This window comes from Entelurus aequoreus, linkage group LG10 (assembly GCF_033978785.1).
Source record: "Entelurus aequoreus isolate RoL-2023_Sb linkage group LG10, RoL_Eaeq_v1.1, whole genome shotgun sequence".
NCBI lineage: Eukaryota > Metazoa > Chordata > Actinopteri > Syngnathiformes > Syngnathidae > Entelurus > Entelurus aequoreus.
In genome coordinates, this window is record NC_084740.1 from 63,978,778 (window position 1) to 64,000,231 (window position 21,454).

General features: G+C 39.6%; 1 protein-coding gene across 1 annotated transcript in view; it reads right to left on the reverse strand.

The window, feature by feature from the left end:
* The window catches only part of LOC133658899 (interleukin-1 receptor accessory protein-like 1-B), a 1,088,311-nt gene that overhangs the window by 373,186 nt on the left and 693,671 nt on the right, over positions 1-21,454 (reverse strand). Inside the window, exons 7-8 of the mRNA XM_062061400.1 lie at positions 19,610-19,796; positions 16,075-16,228 (exon numbers count right to left, since the gene is read on the reverse strand). Coding sequence (XP_061917384.1) covers positions 16,075-16,228; positions 19,610-19,796 — 341 coding nt within the window. The remainder of the gene's footprint in view (positions 1-16,074; positions 16,229-19,609; positions 19,797-21,454) is intronic.

Consider the following 21,454-nt stretch of genomic DNA (forward strand, 5'->3'; position numbering starts at 1 on the left):
GTACTGGTATCGATTCCTAGGTACCGGAAATTGGTACCAAATCAGTTTAAATGTGAACGGTACTAACTTTTAGGTAAGCTACATGCAAGGATGGGAGTGGAAGAAGTGTCAAAAGATGGCGCTAACTGTTTTAATGACATTCAGACTTTACTTAAATCAATAACAGAGCAGCTTCTCCACATCCGTGGCTCACTAGTGCAACAACAACACCAGAAATGTGCACTGTGAAAAACCGTCTGACCGGAATTCTCTAATAACTAAAGTTCCTTGGGTGAATAATGTAAACTCAGTACACCGGTATGTTTTAGCGCTTTCATGGCGAGTTTACTTACAGATATAAGTAAGAACTTTACGCTACTTTATATTAGAAATGGCAACAGCGGAGGATGAATATCCCATAACAAGAAGATAAAGAAAAAGAAGAAGCTTATCGACTACGGTGTCGGCAAGGACTACAAAGGCGGACGCGGGCAATTTTTCAGGATTCATGCAGATCCCAAATACAGATCAGCAGGTACCAGAAGGTAAAAAAAGTTGCTTTTGTATAATATTGCAAAACAAAACGCCAGATATGTCTTACCTTATACACACCAAAATAATACTCGTATGTTGAAGCACAGTACAATTTATCAGGCGGTCTGGCTTCATTGCTTACCAAAGTTGTACTAAAACATTTTGATAGATTTTTGAGCGCCGTGTGTAATGTTCTATATTCTCAATGGAACATATAACATGTTGGTGTATCAAGTATCAAATATCGGTACTGTAGAGTACTGGTATCGATTCCTAGGTACCGGAAATTGGTACCAAATCAGTTTAAATGTGAACGGTACTAACTCTTAGGTAAACTACATGCAAGGATGGGAGTGGAAGAAGTGTCAAAAGATGGCGCTAACTGTTTTAATGACATTCAGACTTTACTTAAATCAATAACAGAGCAGCTTCTCCACATCCGTGGCTCACTAGTGCAACAACAACACCAGAAATGTGCACTGTGAAAAACAGTCTGACCGGAATTCTCTAATAACTAAAGTTCCTTGGGTGAATAATGTAAACTCAGTACACCGGTATGTTTTAGCGCTTTCATGGCAAGTTTACTTACAGATATAAGTAAGAACTTTAAGCTACTTTATATTAGAAATTGCAACAGCGGAGGATGAATATCCCATAACAAGAAGATAAAGAAAAAGAAGAAGCTTATCGACTACGGTGTCGGCAAGGACTACAAAGGCGGACGCGGGCAATTTTTCAGGATTTATGCAGATCCCAAATACAGATCAGCAGGTACCAGAAGGTAAAAAAAAGTTGCTTTTGTATAATATTGCAAAACAAAACGCCAGATATGTCTTACCTTATACACACCAAAATAATACTCGTATGTTGAAGCACAGTACAATTTATCAGGCGGTGTGGCTTCATAGCTTACCAAAGTTGTACTAAAACATTTTGATAGATTTTTGAGCGCCGTGTGTAATGTTCTATATTCTCAATGGAACATATAGCATGTTGGTGTTGTTTGCTTGAGTCATATTGCCATCATATTGCAGTCTACATGTATCTCTTATGTTTGACTGCCATCTACTGGTTACACTTATCATTACACCATGTACCAAATAAAATTGCTCCGAGGTCGGTAAGCACAACTAGAATTATTCCGTACATTAGGCGCACCGGGTTATAAGGCGCACTGTCGAGTTTTGAGGAAAAAAAACAGATTTTAAGTGCGCCTTATAGTCCGGAAAATACGGTATATAAGATGACCTTAGATATAAGACGACCCTTATTTATGGAGACCGGTTTTAGGTAAACAATTACGATTATTTTTAGACCGTGTGAAATAATTATTGATAGAACAATACACATTTTTTATTCAGCATTATGACTCCTCCTCCGTAGTTTGCCATTCACAGTAAGACCGGTGGGTCTTTGTATCACGGCTGCATCTCCCAAGGTCACTGAGTGAGCGACGGGAAGAAAAGCTCAGACTGGCATGCAAAGAAGTCAATCGGCGCCCCCTGTTGGTTTGTTGGCATGAATCTCTTGACCCTAAAAATAAAACCATGTTTTTTTCTAGGGGAATAAGTACTGTCTTACATTCGGGTCAATGTAATACTAACCTAGTTTTTCAATTTCGACATTTTACAACGGTTGACTACTTTTTTGCATTTTTATGACAATAAAATCTTTAAAAAAAATAAAAATAAACACATCACCTGTACAGTTAAAGGCCTACTAAAAGCCACTACTACCGACCACGCAGTCTGATAGTTTATATATCAATGATGAAATCTTAACATTGCAACACATGCCAATACGGCCGGGTTAACTTATAAAGTGACATTTTAAAATTCCCGGGAAATATCCGGCTGAAACATCGCGGTATGATGACGTATGCGCGTGACGAAGTCCGAGTAACGGAAGTTATGGTACCCCGTAGAATCCTATACAAAAAGCTCTTTTTTTTATTTCATAATTCCACAGTATTCTGGACGTCTTTTGCAATTTTTTTAATGAACAATGAAGGCTGCAAAGAAGACAGTTGTAGGTGGGATCAGTGTATTAGCAGCGGACTACAGCAACACAACCAGGAGGACTTTGTTGGAGCGCTAGCCGCGCTATCCGCGCTAGCCGCCGACTTCACCTTGACTTCCTACGTCTCCGGGCCGCCAAACGCAAACCGATGATCGGGTGAAGTCCTTCGTCCTTCTGCCGATCGCTGGAACGCAGGTGAGCACGGGTGTTGATGAGCAAATGAGGGCTGGCTGGCGTAGGTGGAGAGCTAATGTTTTTAGCATAGCTCTGTGCAGTCTGGTTGCTAAGTTAGCTTCAATGGCGTCGTTAGCACAGCATTGTTAACCTTCGCCAGCCTGGAAAGCATTAACCGTGTATTTACATGTCCACGGTTTAATAGTATTGTTGATTTTCTATCTATACTTCCCGTCAGGGGTTTATTTCTTTTGTTTCTATATGCAGTTAAAGCAAGATGCTATCACGTTAGCTCGTAGCTAAAGCATTTCGCCGATGTATTGTCGTGGAGATAAAAGGCACTGAATGTCCATTTCGCGTTCTCGACTCTCATTTTCAAGAGGATATAGTATCCCAGGTGGTTTAAAATACAAATCTGTGATCTACAATAGAAAAAGGAGAGTGTGGAATCCAATGAGCCAGCTTGTACCTAAGTTACGGTCAGAGCGAAAAAAGATACGTCCATCGCTGCCTCTCAAGTCATTCACTGTAACGTTCCTCATCTACGAATCTTTCATCCTCGCTCAAATTAATGGGGTAATCATCACTTTCTCGGTCCGAATCTCTCTCGCTCCATTGTAAACAATGGGGAATTGTGAGGAATCCTAGCTCCTGTGACGTCACGCTACTTCCGGTACAGGCAAGGCTTTTTTTTATCAGCGAGCAAAAGTTGCGAACTTTATCGTCGATTTTCTCTATTAAATCCTTTCAGCAAAAATATGGCAATATCGCGAAATGATCAAGTATGACACATAGAATGGATCTGCTATTCCCGTTTAACTAAAAAAAAATCATTTCAGTAGGCCTTTAACAGGGATATTATAAAGGCCACAGTTGGACTCTAGAACCGATTAATTGTATTTTCCTGTTATTTATTGCTTGACCATTGGACATATGAGCCAATGAGGTTTGGCTGTATTTGCGCAGAAATCATCATATTCCAGAGACATTTATTTATAGAGGTGTTGGCTGAGAAAACATCAGAGTGACTCACGTTGAGTCGGTTTTGGTCGAGGATGCGTGTACTTCGACGCAAAATCATTCCGTGCGCTGGGAGAAAGGAAGCAATAATGGCATCCCAGCATCAACCTGCTGCATTAAAGCACAAAGGTGTCACATCTAATTACCTCCTTTAATTTGACAACTTATTACTTATCTGGCGCTTCTAGGCGTGCAAAAGGCATGGAGGCACACGCCGTGCGCATATACGCATGAAACAAGGGGGATAGAGTATTAAAAACAATGGGTGCTTTAATTCAATGGCTGCGTTCTGGCTAATTTGCTGTTTTTAATAGAATAAAGGAAGCGTGGAAAATAGATGCAGAGGCACAATAGCGCAGGGCCGACAAAAACAGTAGGGTGTCCTACTTTAATTAGCTGCAAACCCCCTGCTGCTTTGAAATAATGTCAAGATATATTGTCTTGGTGGAACAAAATGTAATAATAGCTAATGTGGTGCTTAACTTTTGTTTGATTTCCTACACAATAAAGTTGCAACACATCACAGGACGGTTAATAAAAGGCGTTTTCTTTCGCTGACCTCTTTCTTACAGTATCGTTGTGTCAAATGGAAATGTATTACCGGTAATAGAGGAATACATCTTTTATGGTGGCCATCATCGTTGAACGTGGAGGTCGGGCTAACTGGTTGTCAAGGAAACAAGTGTAGAATCTAACAGAGGAAACATAGTATTAACTTGTGTATTAAAACATACAGATAAGTTCCACGTAGATCAGGGGTGTCCAAACTTTTTCCACTGAGGGCCGCACACGGAAAAATTAAAGCATGTGGGGGCCATTTTGATATTTTTCATTTTCAAACCATAACAAAATATATGGATTTTTTTATTTATTTTACCTTTAGGGGTCCCGGGGACCATAAAGGGTCTCAGTCATTAAAATGTTAAAAATAAGTCAGATTATTATTTTTTTTTAATTATTTAATGCTTACAGTAAATCTCTATATCAACTTGAAGTTGATATAAAGTAATACAAATTAAAAAAAAATGTTTTATGGCTTTTCTGTCAAAAACAACTTAGTTTATAGTAAAACTGAAATATGCAGTATTTAGTAATTAGAGCCCTAAAAGATCAATAATAGTGCCTGTGGTCAAGGCTCATATCGTTCAGTTTCGCTCCCACACCAACGGCACAACATCATTTTTACTTCATAAAATAGATTTACTGGTAGTAAGTAAGATACCAAAAGTTCGGAAATTGACACCTAGCCCATTTTGTGTAATCGGTGTTGAAAGCCGGTACTATTTTTCAGTGAGGCGCAGTGATATCTAGTGGGGAGTGGCGCGGTTTTGGTCACATGGACCAATCAGGTAGCAGCTTTATTCTAACAACATACCTGCTATGGCGACGACAACATCCGAGAGTGAAGAGGAACGAAAGACCTCAAAAGTTAGAAAAAAAGTGCGTAAAGAGGAAAATAAAAGATGCTATATGCATCTTTCATCTGTGAACAATGAGGACGTCCAGCACTTCACTCGGACACGGTGGGACACATACAGAAACTATTTAAAACAGTGGCTTTGTCTGCAAGACCAGAACAAGCATCTGGCAGAAATCTATAAACATTGCTCGGATGTAGATTTTGACGCTATTCCTGACGACGCTGGGTTTCACGCAAAATGCTACCGACGTTTTACAGATAAATCTGCATTGTTTTATGCCGAGAAAAGGACCGCACGGGCGGTGGGAGAACCATCTGCAGCCGCAGGTCAGTCAGCAGGCACGTCTGAAACTCCCCGAAAGAAACTTCGATCTCGTTCAGGTTTGCCCGTTGCTTCTGCCGGCCCCGTCCTGCCAGCCATCTGTATAATTTGTCAAAAAGTGGAAAAGTACACTCGTGTGGGAGGAAAACGCCAGAGGGATCAACTCACACAAGCAGAAACCGTGTCGGCAGGTATGTGACACACACACACACACACACACACACACACACACACACACACACACACACACACACACACACACACACACACACACACACACACACACACACACACACACACACACACACACACACACACACACACACACACGTGTGTGAATCTATAGTAATAATGTTACAGTACATAGCGTAGGATTGAAAGAATGTGTTGTTACTTTGTAATAACCAAATGGACCATTTATACACTGTCAGAGTTAAGGGGAGACCTTGGAATTTAAAAGTTTGAGAACCACTGGCCTAGAAAAGGAAGCCCCACCCATCCCCCCATATACCTTCACACCACAGCCCCAATCTCTCTCTCCCCCCCACACACACACACACACACACACACACCATTTTGGGCAGGGACTTCAGCTTGTACATAGCACATGGAGAACTGTGTCACTGTGTTACTGTGAAAGAGGGTTCACAAACTGTCAGTGCTGTTCACGAACTGACATGTGACCATGAGGAATGTGACACTAGGGTGTTTTTACATGCACAGCATGCTGCACAAGAACATCAAACTGTTGTCATCAAAAGCCCTGACACTGATGTGGCAGTGATTGCTGTAAGTCTTCAAAGAGCTTTACAGTGTAGCTTGTATTTTTTCACGGGAGTAGGCAACAGAACGAGGATCATAGACGTGGCTAAGGTGGCAGCAGCTCTTGGCAACAGTGTTTGTTCTGCACTCATTGGCATCCATACCTTCACAGGTTGTGACTCGACCAGTGCCTTTCATGGCAAGGGCAAAAGGAAGACATTTTCTCTTGCTTGTCAGAAAGACGAATACCTGACTGCGTTCTCAAATCTGGGCAGCAGTTTTAACCTTGACCAGTCTACGTTCAAAACACTGAGCAAATATGTGTGCCACCTGTATGGACAGGCATCTGCCAAAGACGTGAACGATGCAAGATACAAAGCATTCTGTATGGCATCGTCAGCTTTGCCAGAACTGTCCATTCCCCCAACAAGTGATGCCCTCCACCAACACTGCAAAAGGGCAAACTACCAAGCAGCAGTAATGCGACATTCCCTGACTGGTATGATGTGTGCCCCTTCACCCATTGGCAATGGATGGTACATTGAGGATGGGGAGTTAACAGTAAGATGGATGACTAGAAATCCTGCCCCAGATAGTGTGCTGCAGGTAGTCCACTGTGGTTGCAAGACAAGCAAATGTGAAACAGAAAGATGTTCATGTATGTCTGCAAAAATGTCTTGTACTGATTTATGTCACTGCCAGAACTGTGGAAATGTTTCAAAGGAAACAGAAGAAAGAGGTGCATGGGATGATGACACAGATGAAAGTGATATTGATGAGTAATTACGCACCATGTCACCATGTAAAATTTGCCACTTTTGTTTCTTTATCAAGATGTTTGATTATCGAGATGCCACACTGCCATTTTAACGGTAAAGCTTAAATAATGTCTGTATTACCTTTTTTTTCAAATTTGTTTTGGTCTTTTGTGTGTGTTTGTGTGTGTGTGTGTGTGGGGGGGGGGGGGGGGGGGGTATAAATGACACATGCTGTGAAACAATTTGCTACTTTAATAAATATTTATCATATTTTATACCAATTTGGGCCTTTACTGCATCTATTTTAATCTTGTCCATTTTTGCCTTATTCCAGTTTTGGGGTGCATGGTAATATTTTGCTAGATTTTAAGCCACTTTTGGCCACGGTGTGTTACTTCTTTTGTACCTTTGATTACATAGAAGGTTGTGACATTTTTTTAATGTATGATACATAAGCTTTTAGCTAAATTTAATAAGTGTGTGCTTCATTGTGCTGGGGCAAATCACTTCAGTTGAATCGTTTTTTAAGAAATTTGCTACATTTCATGATCTAAATTCACATATGAGTATACTAAGGCACCAATATTTGTTTCAGATGTTAGGTATATGTATTTATGATATTTGAGAAAGATTTTGTGTTGCCAAAATGAATAAGACATATTTTACAAGCCAAAACTGCAGCACAAGATTTTCGTTTTTTGTGATTTACCTCTATATACATTTCTGGCTTGTGACAAAATTTGGCTAGGTATCATGTTCTGAACTTTTAACCCAAAGTCCAGAAGGGTATTATCTATGCAAAAATGCATTGAACAAGTTGTGCTTAGACGTGGGAGCGAAATTCATTTTCTAGGCACTTTTTCTCATGTCAGCTCACCGTCTATAATGCAGGACACCATTGATTTTAATCCTTACATATTTGTGAGTAATCACAGTGAAAAGATAAATAAAAAATCACTAAATATTTTTGGGATCCAAAAGGTGCCCCACTCATAAAGTGATACATTTTGATTAGGTTTTTCTTTTACTTTCAACACTTAAGTTACGAGATCAACTTCAGATATATGTGTCGATTTTATGCTGGAACTATTATTTTGTTTGTTTTATGCGCTTTTGTCAAAGAAAACTTTGATGTTTTTATATGGCAACCACACAATATATGCAATATTTACCACATAAAACATTTTAAAGTGAAATATTTGAAGTAATTGGAGCCCTGGAAATAATTCATTATAACATGTTTTTTTTGTCATTATTATTATTTTTTTGAGCAATGGCAAAAAAAGAAAAATGAACAAAGACAAAAGAAAAAAAAACAGCCTGCATGGCAGCTTTTGTGTCAACATTGCAACTTTTTCTCGTTAGATTTCACCTCATTCCACTTTTTTTAATGTTCTTTTTTATTTTTACAATAGTATTTCCAGAATGTGTGGCGGGCCGGTAAACAATTAGCTGCGGGTCGCAAATGGCCCCCGGGCCGCACTTTGGACACCCCTGACATAGATGTAGATGTGGGCTCTGTACCGAGGATGTCGTTGTGGCTTGTACAGCCCTTTGAGACACTTGTGATTTAGGGCTATATAAATAAACATTGATTGATTGATTGATTGATTGATGTATCAGAACCAACATTTTAGCCCTGATGCCGGAATTTGGAGAGTTTAAAAGTGCTTTTACTAAGCCCGATTGATGACATGCCATTTTTGTGTGTCTGTCGCTTTAATGCTAATGAGCTGCATTTGTCCACACCCGCCTCCGACTGTGTGTGTTCTCCAACAGACCCATAGGGCCATTTACAAAAGTTTTGCGTGTAGTAAAACCTGTGCAAACCTGATAGCACACGCAAAGCTAAACGTGTGCAAAACGGATTGATTCTGTTGAGTGAGCAGAATAAGGCGTGCAATCCAATATGCGTCTCTGTCTTAATTGATATGCTAATTATATGCAGATCATCAAAACTCCTACATTAATGGGAGGAGAAGATGCAAATAGAATTTTTTTAGCACGTGCAATGTCATTTGTCGACACTCATCACCTTTTTGCGGGCATTCCAATGCGCACTCATCTTTGCGTCCTGACGAGCGCACCGCGGGCCACGCCCACCGGCGCTCTCTCTCCACTGCGGGCGTGCCTCCTCGCGCCTGCAGACAATCTGCAATTTCCGCACCTGTCTGTGATGAGCGAGCTGCCTTCATAAGCCTGCTCAACCTGCCATCCCGGGCCGGAATATAACCTTCTGTTCGCGTACAGTAAGCGATGTCCTGCTTGATGCAATCCTGCTCTCTGTGTGTTTGCTCCTCCGTGTTTTCAGTGTGAGTTTTCCTGTGTCGTCCCCGCAGTACCCTCCGTCGCCTGGAAAGTGAGCTGTGCGTCTCACTTTTCCCTGGATCTCCCTCTGGACTCTGACTGCCTCCCTCGATCCTTGACTTCCCCCTCTTTGGACTCGGACCTGTCGACTTCTCTCTCCCCTGGACTTCCTCGTCTCTCGTTCAACATTTACGGTAACACTCAACAGCTAAGCTACACACAGTCTTACACCATACACCCTCTTCGATTTTGTCACACTCCGTTTATTTAGATTCGTTTATTAGTTAGTATTGTTTAGTTTTATATATATTTATATATATATATATATATATATATATATATATATACACTACCGTTCAAAAGTTTGGGGTCACATAGAAATGTCCTTATTTTTGAAGGAAAAGCACTGTACTTTTCAATGAAGATAACTTTAAACTAGTCTTAACTTTAAAGAAATACAGTCTATACATTGCTAATGTGGTAAATAACTATTCTTGCTGCAAATGTCTGGTTTTTGGTGCAATATCTACATAGGTGTATAGAGGCCCATTTCCAGCAACTATCACTCCAGTGTTCTAATGGTACAATGTGTTTGCTCATTGGCTCAGAAGGCTAATTGAATAGAAAACCCTTGTGCAATCATGTTCACACATCTGAAAACAGTTTAGCTCGTTACAGAAGCTACAAAACTGACCTTCCTTTGAGCAGATTGAGTTTCTGGAGCATCACATTTGTGGGGTCAATTAAACGCTCAAAATGGCCAGAAAAAAATAACTTTCATCTGAAAGTCTATTCTTGTTCTTAGAAATGAAGGCTATTCCACAAAATTGTTTGGGTGACCCCAAACTTTTGAACTGTAGTGTGTGTATATATATATATATATATATATATATATATATATATATATATATATATATATATATATATATATATATATATATATATATATATATATATATATATATATATATATATATATATATATATATATATGTATATATATATATATATATATATATATATATATATATATATATATACACACACTACAGTTCAAAAGTAGTATATATATATATATATATATATATATATAAATTATTGAACATTATAGCCCCCTGGTGTCTGAGCAGTCATCTCCCTTAGTCAACTATAACAACTATTTTGCATTTTATTTAGCATCTGTGAGAAGAGCGTGCTAACTGACAGTTGCGTATTGTCTATTCAGCAACATCGTTTTATAATTGCATAGCTGGTAGAAGACTTAAGGGGCTGACTAAAAAAAATCCAAATAATTTAATATTTTTTTAATGACGTTTAGGAGGATTAGTATCTTAGAAGTGGCTTCGCACTGTGGACAGACGACGCGTACATACAGGTCACACTGAGGGTGGCCGTATGAACAACTTCAACACTGTTACAAATATGCGCCACACTGTGAACCCACACCAAACTAGAATGACAAACACATTTCGGGAGAACATCCGCACCGTAACACAACATAAACACCACAGAACAAATACCCAGAACCCCTAGCAGCACTAACTCTTCCAGGATGCTACAATATACACCCCCACCCCCCGCCCACCTCAACCTCCTCATGCTCTCTCAGGGGGAGCATGTCCCAAATTCCAAGCTAGGAAAACCTTGTTACATTGTTTAATGCATCCAGCAAGGCATCACAACAAATATAGGCATACTAATGTGTTCATTCCACAACTGTATGTATCTGTATCGGTTGATATCGGAATCTGTGAGAGTTGGACAATATCGGAATATCGAATATCGGCAAAAAAGCCATTATCGGACATCTCTAGTTTTTACATATACACCGGAACTCTGCACTTGTCTGACTTAATAGATAACATATATCACATACAACAACGTTACACTAAAGACTGGGACAGCAGCAACTGTTAGCAACACTAGCAGAGCTATATTAGCTACAATGCTAACATTAACCTCACATTTTAACAGCAACAATCATGCATCCAACCATCCATTTTCTACCGCTTGTCCCTTCTGTTACGCCCCTCCTAGGAAGAAGAACATATTTTCAGTCCGAAGGACCGTGAAAGGTAAAGCCGAACGTGGCCTTCAAAAACCACGAAAAAGTATCCGTTTGAGCGTAGCTTCTCTCAAAATATTTTTAAAGATGTGTGGCAAAGCCTGTTTGTATTCTTTTTTTTTTTTTAAAAGCTGTTCTCTGTGAAGCGGATGGTTTAGCTGCAGGAGCAAAGATTTTACTCTCGCAAAACAGGTGAGAGAGATGATGGCTTTTTCCTACGTTTAGTGCTCACAAAACAAGCTCTAGGGCAGGTGTGTCTAACTCGTTTTTATTGATGGCCACATCGCAAATATGGCTGCCCTCAGAGGGCCGCATGTAATCGTAAATATACTTAATTATCAAAGTGTAATAGCCTCGTTACACAATTTGAATAGGAAACTGTTTTTGATTTCTAGAATTTTGATTACCAGAACTTGATTTGCTTGTTGCAGGATCAGATCATATTATAAATAGCATAAATGTCCCGAATGAGCTGAAATGGTTGGTGTTGGAAGTGTTTGAATCGGTTAAGAAATGCTGAAGTAGTAGCATGTTATAATTGAGACATCTGTTCCTGGAATTCCTGAAATTTCGGGAAAACCGGAAACTTATGGTTTGAAAACCAACCTATTTTTTTGTCGTGACTAAGAGAAATGGTTTCATGGTGGAATGGTTGGAATGTGTTGAAAATGGTACGGCGTGGTTGGGAGAGTGATCATGCCAGCAACCTGAGGGTTCCTGGTTCGATCCCCAGCTTCTACCAACCTAGTCACGTCCGTTGTGTCCGTGAGCAAGACACTTCACCCTTGCTCCTGATGGGGTCGTGGTTAGCTCCCGCCGTCAGTGTGTGAATGTGTGTGAATGTGGAAATAGTGTCAAACAAAGTTCCCTCTAAGGTGAGCGCCTGCGCAATTGCGCACTGCTCAAGCGTCCTCTGTGCACAGCAAATATATGCCGCGCACCAAATCAAATCCCATCTGAATTCTAAACAAAATAAACACATTTATTCTGTGTAATTTTGCAATGCAACTCTGAGAGACAGTGACAACAAGCGGCCCTAACGGTGATCGTCAACACCGTTCAAATGAACACCGTTCAATTATTGTAACGTGTATCGAGATGCTTCGAGGACAGGAATTATATCGATCACTTTATTGAGCAAAACTGTTTATATTCGGCCATAACCACACCAAAACATGAGTAAAAAACTTCTATCTCGAAAAACTAGTCCTTTTCTGCCGTACAAACCAGGCCAAAAGCAACTTGTCATCTGTCACCAACACGCATAGCACTAAGCCACTGGTGCGTTTATGGCCACACAAAAAGTCGGACAACTCAAACACTACACAAAGTTACACTATGACTCCTCAGTCATACGTGTGCTTATTCTACTGTCATTTATTATTAATGTTAATTTATTTATATCAATCATGGAATGCTGCTACTAGAGAATACAGGAGTGCACACTTCATCCTATGCTTACATTTCATTGTGCAACATGAGGATGTTTTAAGGGGAACTAAATGTGATCTCTGAAAGGGGTACAAATGATTTCCAAAGCAGGACCCCCACCCAGACATATTGTACAATACTAATCCATAGCTTATGAAAAACAAGATTTCTTTTATTTTCATTACAAGTGGGCCAAATCACTAATATTACAAAATAATCTCATGAAAATGACTCCTCTCATTTGAGTGTTATAATAAAATATTGGTTTGAGACAGGTGTGCTGCTGGTATTGCCACGTGTGATGTTGCTCACATGTGCTCCACGGAATGCTCAGGGAGTTTTTGTGGTTGCTCACACAATTAGAGGGAACATTGGTGTCAAAGCGCTTTGAGTACCTTGAAGGTAGAAAAGTGCTATACAAGTATAACCCACAAAATGTGGAAAGACTAGTCGGAAGAAAAAGGGTGAAAAGAGGGTTTGGAAAACTGGGAATTCTGGGAAATCCTGAAAATGTTTTGAATTTGGAAAAAATGGTAGTTTGAATTTCCAGGTTGAGTGGAATGTGTTCAAAGTGGAATGGTTAGAATCAGTTGAAAAATAATTGTGGAAGTTTGAAAAAATGGCCAATTCATTTTGAATGGGGAAAAATGTCCCGAAAAATTGGGAATTCTGGGAAATCCGGGAATTTCGAAAAATTGTCGACGGACAGGCTGAACAGTTTGAAGCTGGAACGGTTTGTATCGGATGAAAAATGTGGTAGGTGCAGCGCACCAAAGTATGGAGAAGAATAATAATAATAAATAGATGAATTTTGGTGTATAAATGCACAATTAAAGTCAACAATTGGATGGAGTACGTGTACATTTTATGTCAAAATTGAAAGAATGATACATGCATTTATAGTTAGATAGCTTTTCCCGCCTTTTTTCGCAGGCCACTTAAATGTAACGGCAAGCTCCACTTAAAACAGTCCTTCTCAAATAGTGGGGCGGGACCCTTGGGGAGGGTGCGGTGCAATACTAGTGTGACCTCGGGGAACATGTTATTTTTTTCCGTACCAGAATATGATACCAGAATATGATTTAGTTAGAGATGCTACCTCAGTAGAAGCATTTAAGTCCCATCGTAATACTCATTTGTATACTCTGGCCCTTAAATAGACCCCCTTCTTAGACCAGTTGATCTGCCGTCTCTTTTTCTGTTTTGCCCCCCCTATGTGACCACAGATGACGCGCTAGCTGTTCAAAGTCGGGACCACTCAAGATGATCCCCTGCTGGCCCCACTGTGGACTAGACCAGGGGTCAGGAACCTTTTTGGCTGAGAGAGCCATGAAAGCCAAATATTTTAAAATGTATTTCCGTGAGAGCCATATAATATTGTTTAACACTGAATACAACTAAATGCGTGCATTTTTAAGTAAGACCAACATTTTTAGAGTACAATAAGTTTCTTATTATTTTTAATAACATTGTTATTCTGAAGCTAACCAATAATACATGAAATACTTTTTTTACCATTAATGCGACTTCTTGAACAGGTGCGAAAACGGATGGATGGATTAAAATGCATGAGAATGTTTTATATTTTGAACGTTATTTTTAACAGTGCGATTACCAGCGGAATTCTTCATTACTTATCGTGTTAAGCAATGTCAGCTAAGATTTATCTGAGAGCCAGATGCAGTCATCAAAAGAGCCACAGGTTCCCTACCCCTGGACTAGACTCTCACATTATTAACTAGATCCAGTGTTTCCCACACATTCATTTATTTGTGGCGGCCCGCCACAAAAGAATTACGTCCGCCACAAATAAAAAACTTTTTTTTTTTTTTTTTTTGTCCTGTTCAGCTTCTCAGGCAAATCATATAGTTGATGTAGATGCCCATATAGGCTGTTCAGATTTACTTTACAAAAGAGAAGTGTAGGATACTTCTCTTGTTGCCTTATTTGTATTTGACCACTACTGTTTTCTGTTTATTTGTGACTGACTGTGGCAGGACACCTCTGCCTCTGTTTCACTTTATGTTGCTGGTAAATAATATGGTTGTAGTAGTAGGCTAAAGTTAAATGATTTAGTATGCACTAATTAAAGGGGCAGAGCTTTAAGAGACATTTCAGCTTTTATATTTTATAAGATATATTTTTTGTAACAACCACAATTAATAAATATATTTCAGTGAATAACTTATTGTTCAAATCTGTATATAAATATGTACATAAAGTGTTGTAATTATATTGTAAAATGGATGGATGGATGGACGTTAAAAACAAAACTGTTACTATTAATTAGTAAGTATACATTTTTTTAGCCTTTTTAGAGAAAATCATATCATTGTCGTAAACTATGCAAATTACTCGATGATGTCATGGTGGCCACGCCCATAGCCACGCCCATAGCCACAGGTATCTTGGCAGTTTATGGGAAACACTGAGATCCACTCGACGTCCATCACATCTACAGTCCCCTCCAAGGTTTCTCATTGTATCCCAGTGGGTTGAGTTCTTTTCTTGCCCTGATGTGGGATCCGAGCCGAGGATGCCGTTGTGGCTTGTGCAGCCCTTTGAGACACTCGTGATTAAGGGCTATATAAATAAACTTTGATTGATTGATGATGAAGGGTATGTAGCACTTGGCTTTACCGTAACCACGGTGGAAGACGAGGTGTTGTTTCCTTTACTGTTAATAAACGTACAATGTTATGCAGAGGTGTACTTAAAACCATTTTATAAACAAATAAAAACGGTGGTGAGTGGGTGGGGTGGGGGGCTGCAAATTGTTTTCTTCTCCCTAAGGGGGGGCGTAACAGAACATATTTGACAAGCACTGACTTAAAATGACATGGTGGGCCACTTTAAATCATGTGGCCCCCGGGCCTTGAGTTTGACATCAGTGCTCGAGGGACACAGTTTAATGTTAGAACATCATTAAAATGTCACTTTTACATAATGTGTTATTCGATAAGACATTTTGGAGCAGAAATAACAAGCAAAGATGATTTAAGGTCAGAGACGTTGACCAAGAACAAAGAGCAGATTAGTGGCCAAGGTCAATTTCCTGACCTTGGCCTTTTCTCTTTTGAACCTGGTGTGTTAAATATTTCTACCAAAGAGCGCTCGGCCGACTGCAAACTGACCAGGATGTAGTGGCCCCAGCCTCCCGCTGCATTTAAGCGACAGCGGGATGTTGCCGCTGTGCGTGTTGGCCATCAATTCCCTGCGTCAAATACACCCCCCCACCCCCCACATGCATAACAAGCACATTTTCCCAGCGTGAATCACTTACCGGTGACTGTGAGCTCCGTCGTCCTCCTGACCACAAAGCCGCCAAACTGAACCTCGCAGGTGTAATTTCCAATGTCGTCCTCCTTCACCTCATGGAAAGACAGGATGTCCCTCTTCTGGATGACGCTGGCTCGCCACTGCTTTGGACGGCATTCCTGGACATCAGAGGACAATCGTGTTAGACCCGCATCCCCATTTCGGGATTTTTGGATCTGCACTCAATGTTACGCGAATGTAAGGCGTCCGTTTTTTCCCCCCAAAATTTCTTGTTTCTACCAAATCAAACACAAAACAAAATAGATAATTTCAAAAATATTTATATGGCAATGTCAGAGCCCTATGACCCAGATATAAGACATGTTTATTTTTTCCCCTCAAAATTTTTTTTATAAAGACCAGGGGCCGTACTTATCAAGCTTCTTAGAGTGCCATTTTACACTTAAGTCCTGAGAATTTGCGAAATTTAGTCCTACTCTCAAACTTAAGAATAAAAGCTTTTTATCAACGTTCTTAAGTCTAAGAATCACTCCTACTCTCCCCGATATTTAGGAGACCTTCAGAGGTGTCTTAAGTGGTTAGGAGTTGCCAGCAGGGGATGGCACTGAGGCGAGAGAGACGTGCGCGAACATTCAGGGAGCGGAACGATGTTCTGGATTTGTTTGATGACGAGCAGCTGATCAAACGATATCGTTTAGACAGAGCGGGTATTATTTTTGTCACAGATTTAATACTTTTCGATTCCATGTTGGTTTCTGCATGTGGCTGCAGTGGGCTAGTATATATAGAGCCACCCACACCAGTTTCAAATTAGTTGCCTAATTAATGAATTGGAAAGAAAATGTTATGACAGTAGCCTATGTGTGTGGCCGTGAGGTGAGTGACGTCAGTGAGTGTGTGGGCGACAGAAGAGAGGGAGCGGTAGCGTGAGTGCCGGCGGGGACTAGTTTGTTTTGTATTATTTTGTAGTTTATTGTCAAAATATACACTCCCATTGTCCACTTAAATATTTCCAAGATATTTCTTTATTCTTAGACAACGGATTCCCTTCCGTGATTGGTCATTTCTATGGACACAGAAATGACGTCACCTAAAATTCAATTTACGGTACATAGTAATGTCGTAATTCAGCTCTGAGTGTGACACTTAAGATTCAGTCCTACACTTCGCTGAAAGTGTGAGTAAGACGCTTGATAACTAACTTTTAAGTGCAGCTTTCAGCGAAGAATTTATTTACCCTTAAGTCAACTCTTAGCAGACTTCTTAGGAGTAATTCTGAGAAGCTTGATAAGTACGGCCCCAAATCAAAGAAAAAACAAGATAAAAATTAGCAACTTTTCATCATGTTTTCAATATATTTCATCAACACTGTCAGAAGTCATATTGTTGATATTGACCCATGTATAAAACATCCATTTTTTAAAGACGTTTTAAGAAACACATGCACTGCAAAAACTGAAATCTAAGTAAGATTAAATATCTCAAATAAGGTGATATTTGCTTATTTTCTGTCTAATAAGATCATTCTTCTCACTAAGCAGATTTTATGTTAGAGTTTTTTACTTGTTTAAAAGTTTTGGTCCTAAATGATCTCAGTAAGATATTACAGCTTGTAGCTGAGATTTTATGACCTAAATTGAGTAAAACATGCTTGAAACTAGAATATCAACTGATGCAAAGCTGTGTCATCAACACTCACAAGTATAAAACTACTTTTTTAAAGTAATAATTTCTCACTTCAAGCATGAAAAAAAAAATATCATGATGCCGTGCGCATATCATTATGTCCAAATAATGGCACTAGCATTTACTTAATTTTAGAATATTTTTCAACATATTGAGCAAAAAGGTCTCTTTTTTTCTACCAAGAAAAGTGCACTTGTTATTAGTAAGAATATACCGTATTTTCGGAGTATAAGTCACTCCGGAGTATAAGTTGCACCGGCCGAAAATGCATAATAAAGAAGGAAAAAAACATAAATTGCACTGGAGTATAAGTCGCATTTTTGGGGAAATTTATTTGATAAAACCCAACACCAAGAATAGACATTTGAAAGGCAATTTAAAATAAATAAAGAATAGTGAACAACAGGCTGAATAAGTGTACGTTATATGAGGCATAAATAACCAACTGAGAACGTGCCTGGTATGTTAACGTAACATATTATGGTAAGAGTCATTCAAATAACTATAACATATATAACATGCTGTACGTTTACCAAACAATCTGTCACTCCTAATCGCTAAATCCCATGAAATCTTATACGTCTAGTCTCTTACGTGAATGAGCTAAATAATATTATTTGATATTTTACGGTAATGTGTTAATAATTTCACACATAAGTCGCTCCTGAGTATAAGTCGCACCCCCGGCCAAACTATGAAAAAAAAACTGTGACTTATAGTCTGAAAAATACGGTACTTATTTTAAGGTATTTTTGGGTTCATTGAGGTTAGCTAATTTTACTTGTTTTGGAAAGTCTTGACAAGTCGAATTTTCTTGTTCTATTGGCAGATAATTTTGCTTAGTTCAAATAAAATACCCCTAATTTTAGTTTGGTTTTTTTCTTATATTTGAACACTGACTTTTTGCAGTGTATATCCTCGTCTTCTGGTCTGGAGCGGCCAATACATGTCAGCATGTTTTTTTCTTCTCAAGTTTGGTGGGTGCGCTTTGAATACGCGCTCTATAGCCCAGAAAGTACAGTATATGGAATTACCAATTATTTCAATAAGCGTTTTTTTTTACTTGGTTTTGACTTTAAAGAAACATTTTTAATTGTGCATATATTGACACACTTCAGCCTCAATGTACAGTACATACAGTATGTATCGGCATTCCTGTTTAATGTACTTTTTAAGTGCAACGCTACAGTACATAAACTCACAAAGGACAGTGAATGTTATTTGTGAGACTCCAAGACAAGATCTTCGTCTCCGCGGCCTGGGACATCGATGCCTTCGATGGATTCTATTCCACCGTCGCTCCCGGCATTGTCGGAATTCAATCAAGGTGGCTCCGCAGTGGTCCAAATAACTGCAGGTTCCAGCACTCGCTGTCATTATGGGGGATGTAATTGAATTCTGGAAAAACCTAGAGGTTGCACCCGGGCCTGCTAATCTACTGCTGATCTGCCTTTGATTAGTCCGGCTGAACCCTTTAACCTGGGCGTCCGTAAGACTTGCCGGACCCCAGGAGAGGACGGGGGGGAAGGGGGCGGCGAGCCATTGTTGGACATGGACTTGATCCTCAGAGTGGGTGAGACATTGTGCAATTTTCTCTCATTGCTTTGATTACAAAAAGCCAGCTGTGACCCATCTTTTAGTCCCTTGAAGATGATGCGGCGTGCCGTGTTTATATAATCCATCACGCTCATTTGCATCCATACATAATCTGCTTAACTCATCTGAATGCTTATCTTTTTTAAAAAAAAAAAAAAAAAAAAAAAAAAAAGATGCCAGGAAATGAGGCGAAGAGAAAGCCATGGATCTTTGAGAAACGGAGACAATCAAGAAGGACAATGTGATGATACGCCTACCTTGTACCAGGTGATGTCCGGATCCTTGCCGGGCTCCACGTAGTCGTCGATGTCGGGGCACAGAACGTCTTTGCTCTTGCTGAGCTCGGCCTTCTCCGTCCGCCGCATGTTGGAGTTGTAGCACATGCTGGTGTCGTTTTCCGCCACCGTTAAAGACATGGACACCTTCATGCAGTAGGTGGAGTTCCTGCAGACACAAGAACGTTACTTAGTCCAGTGGTTTTCAACCAACGTGTGCCGTGAGATAAGAGTCTGGTGTGCCGTGGGAGAGTATGTAGTTTCACCTATTTGGGTTAAAAATATTTCTTGCAAACCAGTCATTTTAATCCGCAAATAATGTGCCGTTGTTGAGTGTCTGTGCTGTCTGGAGCTTGGCAGAGTAACCGTGTTATACTCTTCCATATCAGTATTTGGAAGCTGGTAGCTAATTGCTTTGTTTGTGATCACAATATAAACGACAATGAGAGGTAGCATGCAGGTAAAAAGGGATCTAATGCTTCAACCAAAAATAAACAAAAGGTGAGTGCCCCTAAGAAAAGACATTAAAGCTTAGGGGAGGCTATGCAGAAATAAACTAAAACCGAACTGGAGACAAAGTAAACAAGAACAGAATGCTGGACGACAGCAAAGACTTACAGCGTGTGGAGCAAAGACGGTGTCCACAAAGTACATCTGTACATGACATGACAGTCAACAATGTCCACACAAAAAAAGATAGCAACAACTTAAATATTCCTGATTGCTAAAACAAAGCAGGTGGAATAGCGCTCAAAAGGAAGACATGAAACTGCAACAGGAGAATACCAAAAAAACAGGAAAAGCCACCAAAATAGGAGCGCAAGACAAGAACTAAAACACTATGCACAGGAACACAATGAAAAAACTCCAAATAGGTCACGGCGTGATGTGACAGGTGGTGACAGTACACCTACTTTGAGACAAGAGCTATAGTGATGCATGCTTGGTTATGGTTTAAATTCATATCCAACAATTGCGACAACAACTTTTTATTGTCTACTGTGTTTCATTTCTTAATGATTTCTACTGGTGGTGTGCCTCTGGATTTTTCCATGAAAAAAATGCGCCTTGGCTCAAAAAATGTTGAAAAACACTGACTTAGTCAGTGGGGCAGCGCTTATAGCGCTTATCCGTCCTTCTTGACTGCACTTAAATGTAGAATATACACTACCGTTCAAAAGTTTGGGGTCACATTGAAATGTCCTTATTTTGGAAGGAAAAGCACTGTACTTTTCAATGAAGATAACTTTAAACTAGTCTTAACTTTAAATAAATACACTCCATACATTGCTAATGTGGTAAATGACTATTCTAGCTGCAAATGTCTGGTTTTTGGTGCAATATCTACATAAGTGTATAGAGGCCCATTTCCAGCAACTATCACTCCAGTGTTCTAATGGTACAATGTGTTTGCTCATTGGCTCAGAAGGCTAATTGATGATTAGAAAACCCTTGTGCAATCATGTTCACACATCTGAAAACAGTTTAGCTCGTTACAGAAGCTACAAAACTGACCTTCCTTTGAGCAGATTGAGTTTCTGGAGCATCACATTTGTGGGGTCAATTAAACGCTCAAAATGGCCAGAAAAAGAGAACTTTCATCTGAAACTCGACAGTCTATTCTTGTTCTTAGAAATGAAGGCTATTCCACAAAATTGTTTGGGTGACCCCAAACTTTTGAACGGTAGTGTATGTATAATATATTTATATTATTCATATATTATATATATATAATAAATTATATATATTATATTATTTATTATTATTATTGTCTATTGTGAGTGAACTGTGGTGCTGAATGTCCCCCAGGGATCAACAAAGTACTTT